General features: G+C 46.8%; 1 protein-coding gene across 1 annotated transcript in view; it reads left to right on the forward strand.

The window, feature by feature from the left end:
* Nucleotides 1-3,162: 3,162 nt before the first annotated feature.
* The window catches only part of ZNRF2 (zinc and ring finger 2), a 60,279-nt gene continuing 50,872 nt past the window's right edge, over nt 3,163-12,569 (forward strand). Inside the window, exon 1 of the mRNA XM_080387311.1 lies at nt 3,163-3,895. Within this exon, the coding sequence (XP_080243437.1) occupies nt 3,175-3,895 (721 nt within the window). The 5' untranslated portion in view covers nt 3,163-3,174. The remainder of the gene's footprint in view (nt 3,896-12,569) is intronic.

Raw genomic sequence — 12,569 nt, forward strand, 5'->3', positions numbered from 1 at the left:
GAGGTTACAGTACCAGGTACTTGCCTCTACAAGACTTAACGGCTAGTAGACAGTAATTTGTTAGAAGAAACAAAAACCTAACTGTACTCTTGGCTATATAAAGCAAATTGTAGAAAAAAAATCTATTCAACCATTTTTAAGAGAGACCGGGAAGAATGGAGGGGAGAAAGTATGACACATGGCTTTTCTGAAGATGTAGGTGTTCTCTGAGGTATTTGTCCTGTTTAGACTCACGCTGGATAGTGAGAGAGCCGCAAATACGTGCCCCAGATGCAAAACAAAAACTGAAGCCCACCCTCAAAAAAAGAAAATTACATTGCACTGGGAAGAGCCACGCTCTTTGAGAAAGGAATACAGGCTGTCCTTTTGTTGTGACTTCCCTTCTGTGAAATACTCTATGCTGTTAGGGGTGACTTTCTGATTGTAAGACTGAGTAACTGTTTGGATGCCTTGACAGTGTAGTCCCATCACCCCACCCCACCCCGACTTTATCATTTAGTCCTAAATTGAATAAAAGGTTAATCACAGTCAGATATAAACTGTATTTAATATCTGCTCAACTCTTAGATCCACTGTCAAGAAATTACAGAAAGTACGGTGGTACTGTGTAGCAATGTACTATTTTCAAAATGCTGTTTATTCTAGCAGCTGACCAGCTCCACTACTACTACTACTCAGCAATGGAAACTTTAAGAACTCCATAAAACTCTGAGCATGCTGTCCTCTAAACCTGTCCCGATAGGGCTGGTCATGCCACAGGCATTCTATGCAAAGCAGAAACTATGAGTCATGTTTGCAACATCCTTTGCCCCTGCGGATTCTTGGAATCTAGCAAGATGGGAATTTCTATGGTAGTTTTCCCTTCTGTGGGAATGTTAATAGGATCTCTATCTTCTATGTAACCACTTACTTTCTATACTGCTAGTATCTCTGAAAGATCTGACAGAAGCTGGCCATGGGTTTCAAAAGTAACCAGTGCTAGAGCAGACAGCATATTCACACTTTCTGTAGGAAACTGAACTAGAAAGCACTCATGGGTAGACCTACCTTGGGGTATCTACCATCGATAGCAGAGACTGCAATTTATAATTCACAAGTGGGGATGGCATAGCTTGGGACGACAGATTATCGACCCCAGCTGTCTGCCCGTCACCCAGCACACAAAAGACCAAGCTGTTCACAAGACAGCTGTGGAATCACCGCCTCTTACTGAAACCGGCAACAGTTTACAGCAGCATTCTCTAAATGGGGTTCAGATTATTCACAGTGTCTCAGCTATCCAGAAAAGCAGTGTCTGAATGAAGAATTAGGGCTGGTAAACTCCTCCGCCATCCCCAGCTATGGTACCTCTTCTTGCAAACTGAACTGTGAGCTACACTGATGCCAGAAAGCGACCACATACAGTTGTAATTGAGATGGAGAAAGGCAGGGGAAAAAGGGAGGCCTTTGCACCTCCTTTGTGTCTGAGGACAAGTATCAAAGATACCATGCATGTATATGTAATATGTATAGTACAAATGTTACATAATACTTTGTATATTATTTAAGGTTTTGATCTGTTTTATTGTGTTAATTGTAAAATACCTTGGGTGCTATGCCATTGTGACACAGGCACGATTGCAGTTGGAATGCCTGCCTAGATGATAGGATAGAGTCCTGAGATGGTGTATAGCACTGCTTCATGGTGACCCATCTTATTTTGCAGCAGACAATAATCCATAAAAATAAGCAGTGTACCTTGGATGACCGATTGTAGGAATCACATTCACATAAATTCCATGTACATGACATTAAGTATCACATATATTTAAAGAAAAAAAATAATTTTATCTCCCTGGAAGTGTTGTCATGAGCAAACCCAGCCTGCTATCCAAATGGGTGTAATTCACAGGGCCAAAATTTTCAGCTGTTGGTCAGTCCTTGTGTAAGCCTCTCACCAACAATAACGGGAGTGTTTCCTCTGAGTGGGAGACTGAGGTCTGCAAGATTTTTCTGTACCGCCCGTAGGCCAAAGATACACAGAATTTTCACCCTCCTTGTCTAGCTTCTCCCCTGCATACACCCGCAGAGCCGAGGCCCGCAGCAAACCGCCCAGGTCGGCAGTCCCCTACCCGGGAAAGCTCCCGACAAGGGCAGGCAGCCCGCAGGCCGGCCACCCCGACGAACCCCGGCCCGGGCCCTCCGCCCCTCGGCGGTGCGCGGCCCGACCGAGCAGCGGGGAGCCGCGCTCGCCCGGCGGGGCCTGGGCGGCGGGGGCCGGCCATCCGGGCGCTTTGCCGAAGCTGCAACGGCAAACCGAGATGCGACGCGGCGCGGCAAGAGGGGGCACGCCGCCGAGCGCCGCCACCCCGGTCCTGCGCGCTCCGCCCAGCCGCCTGCCGCCCCTCTCCTTCACCTGGCGGGACACGACGCCGAGCGCGGCCCCGAGGGCCGCCGCCTCCCGCCCGGGGCCCGCGGGCACCGCCATCGGCTGCCCCCAACGGCCGCCGGGCGCGCCCGGCACGCAAACGCCACCGCTCGCCTGCCACCGCCGGCAGCTCGGCTTTTAACTCCTTCCTCGTCGGGGCGGCCGGCGCAGCGCCCCGCCGACTTCCCTTCGGGCGAGCAGGCAGCCGCCCCCCCGCGTCCCGGCAGGCTCCCGCCTCGGCCCCGAGCGGCCCCGTCTGGGGACTCGGACCTCCGAGAGGAGCGAGACCCGCTACCCCGGCAGCGGCCTCGTCCAGCGCCCGCCCACCTGGCGCTGCCCCGCACCTTGCGTGAGGAGAGGAGCAGAGGGCGGGGTGAGGCGGCGGGCCCGGCCCGTCGCGCCGCGCCGCCGGGGGCCGGTCCCCCGCCGGGCGGGGAAGGGGGGGGCGGCAGGAGAGGCGGCGGCCGCTGCCGCTGTAACCGCTCCCCATCCCGCCCGCTGGTGCCGCCCCCAGTATGGCGACACGGTAGAGGAGCGGCTGCGCCGGGGTGACCGCCCCCTCCCGCCTCCCGCGGCACAAGCACGGCGCCCCGCGGGCGAGCGAGCGGCCTCGGCGGCGTTGCTGCCGCCGTTGCCCCCCACAGGGCTCAGCGGCGGCGGCGGAGGATGGCGGCGGCGGCGGCGGGCGCGGCGGCAGCAGCAGCAGCGGCGGCGGCGGCGGGGCCGAGCGGCCGCGCGGCGGGAGCCAGCACCGTCCCGAGCAGCTCATGGTGGCGCCCCAGACCCGCGAGCAGCGGCCGCGCCGGGGCCGCCAGCTGAGCCGGATCCCGGCGGGCGGCTCTCCCTTCTCGACACCGACCCACCGAGCGACCCGTTCCCCTCCCCCGGCGCTCCCTCTCCCCCCACCCCAGCGCAACCCGCGCCTCAGATCGCCCCCGCCGGGGCCGGACTCCCGCCACCCCCTGGCGCCGGGGGAAGGCGGCAGCGAAGGGCACCGGGCAGCGCCAGGCGGCGGCGGGACCATGGGCGCGAAGCAGAGCAGCCCCACCGCCGCCAACGGCCGCACCCGGGCGTACTCGGGCGGGGATTTACCTTCCTCCAGCAGCAGCAGCAGCGGCGGCGCTAACGGGACCGGCGGGCGCTCGGCAGGCGCTGGCGGGCGGTACGCGCACCTGGCGGCGGCGCCTCATGCCGCTCCCGGCGGCGCGGCGGCGACGGCGGCAGGAGGAGCGGCGGCGGGGGGTGCCGCGGGGTCGGCGCCCCGGAGCAGGTCCTTAGGGGGGGCCACCGCCGCCGGGGCCCGGGCCGCGCAGTCCGCCTTCAACATACCCCACAGCAGCGGCCCCTACGGCTCGCAGGACTCGGTCAACAGCACCCCGGAGGAGGGCGGCCGGGAGCGGCCCGCGGGGGGCGGCGGCGGCACCTCCGGCGGGCCCCGGCTAGTGATCGGCTCGCTGCCCGCTCACCTCTCGCCGCACCTGTTCGGAGGTAAGGGCCAGCCCGCGCGGCGGGGGGCTGGCGGGGGGGCTCGCTGCATCTCCCGCCACTGCGGGGCGGGGGGCGCCTCCTCCGGCTCCCGGCCCGAGGTGGGACGGGTAATGAATCATCACTTTGGGGAGCGCGGCGGCTCCTCCAGGCTGGCGTCCGCCGGAGGGGGGGCACGGTTTGGAGACGGGGATTCCAGGCCAGCGTTTCCTATTGTTTGTAACGAGAGCCCTGGAAGGGGGGGGGGGGGGCGCGCTAAGAATGAAACGAACCCCGCGGTGGGGAGGGTGAGGAGGAAGCGCAGCCCCACCGGCCGGCGGCTTTAATAGCAGTAATCAGTGCCTGTGTAAATACTCTTGCCTACTACTTACATAATTAGAATTTAATTGGATCATGTGTCTCCGCCGTTTATTCTAAAATTGGACCAAACCCCTCTTTAGGTACTGATTAATATGTGGCTGATGCTTGTTCCTCTTTCCAAGTTCTCGAGTTCCCCGATCTGAAAGTCGATTAAGAAAAACAGAAGTTAAAGTAAGTTTCTCTGTTTATTTTCCCCCTAAGAGGCGAGGGGAGCCCGACAGCTGTCGGTGCCGCTGGAGTACGGGCTTGCCGCACCGCTTCCCCATCGTCTGGTGTAGTCTTGAGGATGGCCGTATGTGCTCTTGAGGCAGGAGAAACGCTCAGCTAAACTCTGAGTTAACCAAGAAGCTGAGGCCCATTAAGGGTTATATTAAACGTGGAGCAAGTTGTCTCCCACCACCAACCCCCCCACCCCTCCTGTGATACAGAGGTGAATAGGGCTAGTATAGGACTTGCTTTTTACTACCTGTGTTCTTTACCTTAAAGTTGAAAATCTGCCTGTAAGTTGCCAGCTCCTTTCAAAGTTGCTGACTACTTTTGATACTCCTTATTCTAAAGGAATAACCTTTAGGTCATTGTTTGTACGTCAAACATGAAGGTGCAAGGTGACTTTTTAAATGGATTCATTCTCTTGATAATTCTAATGCATGTATTATAACCTGTCTAAATACTAGCCAGCTTCCCCAAAAGCTTTCTTTTGGAAAAGAGGGGGCTGATGTAAAATTTCTAACCTTCTGTATACTGGTTAATCCGTTTGTGAGTACTATTTGTAGCAGGCTGGGCTTTCTTTTCTAAAAAGCGACCTGTTTTTAGCCAAAGCAGAGTTCTTTTCAGTGCAACCCTCACAGGGTGCACAAGGTTTCTGTCCTGTGGCCTGCCACCTGTATGTTGTTGGTTCATTGACCTGAAGACTGCATCACTGTTACTTCCTAGATGTAAAACTGCCTCCTCCCAGCACAGTGGTTGAACATTAACAGAAAGCTGTCAAACCCTACTGCAATAAAGGAAGAAAATAAGAAAACTTAACTATTCTCATAGTGGCAAGCTGCTCAATGGGAGTGCTTTGTTGCAAGGATGCTCGCTGTACCAACCAGGTAGCTTGTGGGGGAAGAAGGTGCATGCGTTTCTCCTAGTGATGAAAGGATGCCCTATCATGGAGTATTGTGCATTTTGTGGTACGCACAAGGGAGTCATTAAAACATGTAGCCAGTTGTTGGTCAAAGGTAAAACTTGTTTTTTTTTCCTCCATGCTTAAACATGGTCTTGCAACCTGTCTTGCTGCCAGGAGGGAATGGATTAAATGTAAATGCAGCGATGAGGATCAGTAACCTAGGAAACTGTTCATTCAGATGCAGAAAGGTCTCTTCAGAATAACTCTGAATTTGATCATACTTTTCTATGGCATGTGATAATCTATTAATTGCTGTGCTACACCATCTTTTGTCTTTTGCGAGTCTCTGAAACTGGCATATTAAAGAGGATAGAGACTGAAATGATGCAAAGCTTGTTGGGTTTTCCTATGCAAGAAGAGCGCCAGGAGAGATACACTGTCTTAATCTTACTGACTAATAAATAAGGAATGCCACGTGTTAGGAGTTTGAGTAGCAAGTTTTAAAATACACTGTTCTTAAAGTGGTCACAAGATGGTCCTGAATCTTCTTGCTGCTTCTCTTCTAAAAATCTTGGTATTTCTGATTGGGATGAGTAACTTTAATCATACACTGCAACACCTGTGAAGAAGGCCTCACTTGAAACATTATTCTTTTTCTCAATTTAAATATTCCGTGATATCAGTGATAAATTACTCCATATTATATTGAATGTTGGCATCCTTGCTTAGTTGTATGCTGTGTCTTTTCTTGATTTCTTGTTAATACCTAGGTGCTTGGAACAAGTAGCACCACTGGAGATCATACATTAGCAGTATCAGCGTGGTGAAAAATAACTTGAAACATTGTTTTTGTCCTGATGGTAACGAGCTCAAGCTTGTCTAGGTGTGGTATCTGGCATTTATCTTGTGTATCATAAGCATGCTTGAAGTCCCGTCCCTTGTTTTGTAACTTGCAAATTAGCCAAATTGCTTCTTTTTTATCTTGAAAACTACTGAAATTGATTTGGAGGATTAGCATAGCAATTCCCTGAAAATTAAAAAAAGATCAAGAATAACTTCCATAAGTTCAACTGAATCTCCAGCTATTTATGTTTTTAGGCATACTGCTTTGGCTTCATCAACCAGTGACATGTGGGTGTTGCATTTGTTAAATTACTGTAATTAATTTACTATTAGTGAATTATACTCCATTGTAACTTTTACTGAGCAGCTTTGCATGCTGAAGTAGTGTATAAATATTAACTCTCTAATGTAACATACTTAAATCCATACTATGCTTGTTAATATGCCATTTGAATGAGAATGTAAAAAGTATTATGTTATTGTATGCTAATGTATCGGAAAGTATGATCAGGTATTTTCTATGTTCCTTTAATAGGAACTGTAGTAACAATAGCCTTTCCTGACTGTGAGGGTCTGACGTTCCTGTCTTAACCTCAGGCTAGTGCACTATTTTGATCGACATATAATGGAGTAGCTAATGCTATGGAACCTTACATCTCATCTCAGGGAGAGTTCAATTCACTGAATAACTGGGCCCTTGGGCTCACAGAAGAGGAAAAAAAATACGTGTGTTTAACTTTGTGCTGCGAGTGTGTCTGGAGTAGGCTTGGAGTACTAAGCAGAGCGAGACCCAAATTCCCTAAGATCCTATGGCACTCCCAGATGCAGAGGTCAAACCTGTGCATGACGTTCAAGCACTTTCTTGCAACACAGTGTTAAGTATCGCTTTAAAGGAAGCTGGAAACACTGTTATTGGGGAATTTTGACCCGTTGTTTCCTGCTCTGTTCATCAGTGAATGGGACTTCCCCTCTCTCCCAACCCCAAAGTAAATGTTCTTACCTTCTGTTAAAAACAGTGTGTAGAAGAGTTGGCACTGAGATCCGCAGTTATTTTTTCCGCTGTGTTTTTAGGTGGTAAGTATCCCTGGGTAGACTGTCAACAGTGCACCAAAGCTAGGGCTGTAGTTACAATCTAGGTTGTTTCTGTCAATGATGCTTGCAGCCTTGATTCAGCTAAAAATGGAAGGTCTTGTAGAATTTTCTTGCTTTGGGTAACTAAGTGATGTGCTACTTCCCTCACTGAAAATGTTGACGCCTCCTCAGAACCCACTTCATGTTTGTAATCCTGTTTCTGGGTGATCGCAACAGGGAGAATTTTCAGTGAAAATACCTAGTATAAGTATCCTTCTGGTGTTCAAATTTAAATCTCTGACTGGGAATGTTGTTATAGGCCAAGAATAAAGCCTTTACATATATTTTTTTTTTGTCTTCAAAAGTCTGTTAGGGAAAAGTATGTAAAAATTCAAGTAAAGATAGCAGAAATGTTACGTATCGAGTCTTATAAGTTTCCACATCAGTTCTTCGTTCACAGACTCAGAGAATGGTCAGGGTTGGAAGGCACCTCTGGAGATCATCTAGTCCAACCCCCTGCTGAAGCAGGTTCACCTACAGCAGGTTGCACAGAGTCGTGTCCAGGTGGGTTTTGAACGTCTCCAGAGAAGGAGGCTCCACAACCTCTCCGGGCAGCCTGTGCCAGGGCTCTGTCACTCTCAAAGAAGTTCTTCCTCACATTCAGATGGAACTTCCCACGTTGCAGTTTGTGCCCGTTGCCCCTTGTCCTGTCGCTGGGCACCACTGAAAAGAGCCTGGCCCCATCCCATTAAAGTTGATAGAGCAGAAACTGTAAAAATATTATACAAAATCTCAGATTGTGTTATATACAGTTTCATATGATGCATTTCTAGACAGATTTTAAATATATAGTGTTGTCAGATACAATTGTTGACAGCTTTCAGGCCTATGTCAAGACTTGGGGTAATAATTTGGAGATTAAGTTGTGTCTGTTCAACTCGATTAGGAGAAGGAAGTTTATTACATTCTTCTCGCACCAAATAATGATCAGGCTTTTTTATAAAGTACTTTACTGTGCAGGATTTATCACCAGCTACTGAATATACATAACACAATATGGGTAGAACCTTCTAGGTATGTTATAGTAGCATTTGTTTGTAATAATAGCTGGTAGAAGTAATGAATGAATTCTTCATTCTGTAGAAGAAGGTTCACAAAAGCCTCAGGTTATAACCTAACTGACTTGGTGATTGTGGGAAGTAGATATCAGTACAAGAATGATGTGAAGTCTCAGAAAAAAAACTTTTTAGACACCTCTCAGACTGCCTAAACAGCCACATCTTGTTTTGTTTTCCATCTGATTTGTTTAGTTATGTGGTATGTTTGAGTATGTTCTCGAGGTTCTCTTCATCCTTCTCACACCTTTTTTGGAGGGAATACAACTGTCTTTTGGTCACTCTCTTGCCCTTCTCTCCCAGTGCCACAGAAGTACTATTGCTTTAAGAAATTGTGAAACTCTTGAACACTTCAGACTTCAATGCTGCTCCTGTTTTGCTTAAGCCAAAGTTGTAGCTCTGAGGTCTTTGCCCCCTGACTTGGGAGAAGTGTTGGGAAATGTGCTTTGCAGTGAGACTGTTGGGATGCCCTCTGTGTGTGAATCACGTTAAAAGCAGTGAAATTTGCTATTGCAATTTGAGCCTGTATGCCTTGATATACTGCTTGACGTACTTTCTCTTCCTGACAGTTGGAGTTTTTTTTTGGTGTTTGAGGAAGGCCGGTGAACCTTTGATACAATACATGTTTCTCTAAATTACTTCCTAACCATTCAGAATGAGGAAAGAGTATAAAGATTTAGTCCAATAAAAGCTATAACTTTTCCATACAAATTGTGCCTTGTTTTAAAGTTACAATAACATTTTTCTGTTATTTGCTGTTATGAATACAAAAATTCCTATGTGCATTTTCAGATAGTTTTGCTGTTGCAGTTCATAGGTCTTACAAGGTGCAGAACAATGAAAGCTAAGAGACTGTCTCTGCTTTGGTGTTTTGATTTATTTCTTTTTACTTGGCTGCACCAGTGAAACACAATCATATCCATGTTTGTCCACTTTGGAAAAATGAAAGCAGTAACAGTGAGAGGCTGGCTGAGGTCTGCTGATTGTAGAAGGTTAAAATGGAGACCGATCTGAAAGCTGAGAGAAATATAAATGTGTCTGTACATGTAAATGTAACTTCACAACAGCCACAGATATGGGGAGGAGATAGACGTATACCTCATTTTCTCTTCGGTGACACCAATGAGCTGACTCCAAAGTGAGAGAGAAGAGTCACTTCTGAAATCTCTGAAGGTGCAGGAGGTTTTAGAAATGTATTACCATTTCATTAACCAAAATACAGATTGAAAGATCCAGCGTGCTAGGAATGCAGTCCAAGGATAAATCTATCGATAAGGAGTTTCAGAAGAGCTGTTCTGACAGATGGGTTTGAGGAACCTGATCTCTTTCCAGGGTCTCAGTCTTTCTGTGTTTAGCGGGCTCTTCTGTTGTTCCCCCATACATACAACGAGCAGCATACTGGTCCTGGCTGGCAGCAGAGATGGAAGCTCCCCTAAGGAGGGGACAGGGAAAAGTATCAAAAAGTCCAGCACCACCACCCACCTGCTCCAGCTCAGCCAGGAGAGTGCTTTTAGTCTCAAATGTTAAGTGTTTGGACAAATGAGCTAAAATAACTGTTTGGATCTTCTGGTAGTACTAGTGAAGCCCCGGGAGCTGTTTTGTTGCCTTCAGTTGGAGACAGGTCTTTGTGATAATGAGAGGATTGAAGCACTGGAGTAAAGACTAAAGTGAGTGGTAGAGGATCTTTGGAGGCTGCCTTTTTCTTCTCTTGCCTGGTAAACAAAAGGGGTTAGGAGAAGTGAAATAATAAAAATGGCAGCACTGCATTTAGGGGAGAAATGTAAACAGTTAACAGACTGAAGAAAAGGAAGCAGCCTAATTGTAATGGCATATATAAATATTTCTTTTGGCTATCAAGACAGCGATAATACCTGATTGAGCATTTGCAGTGCCAGTTCAAACAAAGGCCTTCCCCTTTAATGTCTTCTGAATACCTGTCCAACCCTGATATCCTGACAGTGTGCCTCTCCTCATATTCTCACACATAATTGCAGACTAGTCTTCAACAACCTCCCAAGTAATTTCTTTGTCTTACAAAGAAAGCCTTTTGTAGCTGCTAGAAATTCAAACCTATTTTTAAAAGACTTTGTCTACCCATCTGTTTGGGTAAGTTCTCTCGTGTTCTTGCCAGCTGCTCGTGGAAAACTTCATTGTGTAAATGTTCTTGATTTGCTGTCATAGCCTTACATGAAACTTAAGTTTTGAATAATGTTATGAAGATTTTTGAGTAGGTTTTCCCTTCTATTTGCAGATGCATGAACCAAATCTATATTTTTTTCAAGCTTTTTTCTGCTGTCTGCTGCTCGTTAATGGTTTAATTATTTTCAGGAGAGTTGTATGGTCATTTCTACAGATTGCATTCATTTACGATGGTAATGGAACATGCTGTTCTTGCAGATGTTTAATGCATGAAAAGAAACAGTAAGAAACCTCCGAGTGCTCTGTGTTTCTATTTTGGAATATCTTTAAAGACCTGCATCTTACCAATCAAAAGAAAACAATTTGTATAAAAATCACAGTTACCTAAGTAAAACCAGAACAGCACTTCTTAAGTATCCAGGAAAGTGGTTTTGCTGTCTACTCTCTGGTTAGATATTTCCTAAGCAAGTGCCTATGTTCCCACTGCCACCTTTCCTTGGTAAATGATCATCGTGACCTTCATAAGGATGTCTCAGTGTGCATCCAGAGCTCTTTGTCTGTTGTTTGGTAGGCTGCAAGTTCCTGACACTTGCAAAAATGTGAGGGTAAGCCACAGAAAAAAATGAGGCTGGTTCTCACTTTCACTCAGGACACGCTTCTGTTTTCTGCATGGAAATTGCATACTGTTGACCCAGCGACATCAGGAAGCATGCAGGAAAATCTTGTAGGGCTCATGATGCCTGCCTGCCAAACAGAATATGAATTGTTGTGTGGGATTTGACTCCATTACTCTTAGTCATCTTTAGGAACTGAGTTACCTGGGTGTTGTTTTCTTCCTTGTCTGCTCTGTCTAAAAATCAGACCACCAGAGACTGTGAATAGTCCCCAAAGGGTGGGTGTGCTGCATACCATTGTGGATATTTTTAGTAGATTCTGTTTGCTGACTGACTCGGTGTGCTATAAATACAGAGTTCTCATCTGGCATGCACTTTGCATGTCTTCTAGTAACTTACAATAAATTAACCTAAGAATATTGGCAAGTAATAAATAAACTGTTGCAATTTATTTGGCTTTCCATATGAAGTGTCATTTATATAAAGCAATTATTTAGCAATATTTGAACTGTAAATGGCTTTTAAAGCTAGTGGTGTTCCAAAACACTTCCTAGTCAGGCTCCCATAATTGGTCCCCATGTCAGATTGATTTATGCTGCAATTTCATTATGGTTTTAAAAATTGAAGGTGGAATGTTTAGATAGGAGAGGTTAGTTGAGCGTCTGGAGTAGTATCAATACTAGTAAAGTATATTATTTGTTATGTCAGTACTAGCACGTTGCCTGAACATGCCTAAAGGCTATTCTGTGGGGAAAAATTGAGCTTTAGTTATGATTCTCCTGGATTTTTTTTTTCATAAAGCATAGGTGTCTATACATTTGCTTGAGTTGAAATATGGTTAAGGCACATATCACATTTTTTAAATCATGAGGACTCAATGCAAAAAGGGGAGAGACCCATGTCTTATTAAAATACAGATGTATCTGTCGTTGAGTATTGAATTTGATAGAAAATTGAAAGATGGGTTCTTGCTGAATTGCGCTGAGCGTAACCTAAGTGCAGTTCTTCTGTACTGCTAAAATGAAAACTGTCATAGTGTACACCAGCAGACGTGGCCTTCATGAAAGAAATTTAAAACTGGTGAAGTTCTCCATGTGCAGTGAAAGGTCTGCCTGGAAGTGCTTTCTGCATATTACCTGAACACACGACAGTATTTTGAGAAACTTAAAAAAATTCTTTCATAATGAAATCTGGACCAATCTGGTGATAGTCTTTAAGAAAACTTACAAAATAAACTGTCTTCTTGCCAACAATCCTAGATAGTTCCCTGAAAGTCATGTTGCTTTTGAATCCTGACTTCCTGCAGCTATCAGGAGTTTTACTTCTTGTGGACTGAAGACCATCATCCCTCCTTGATTCTTGAGCATGAATATGGATTGAAGTTCCAGTATGGGGAAGAATCTAGCCTGTCTTGAGAAAATGCT

This window comes from Falco punctatus (genome assembly GCF_963210335.1).
Source record: "Falco punctatus genome assembly, chromosome: 4".
Lineage (NCBI taxonomy): Eukaryota > Metazoa > Chordata > Aves > Falconiformes > Falconidae > Falco > Falco punctatus.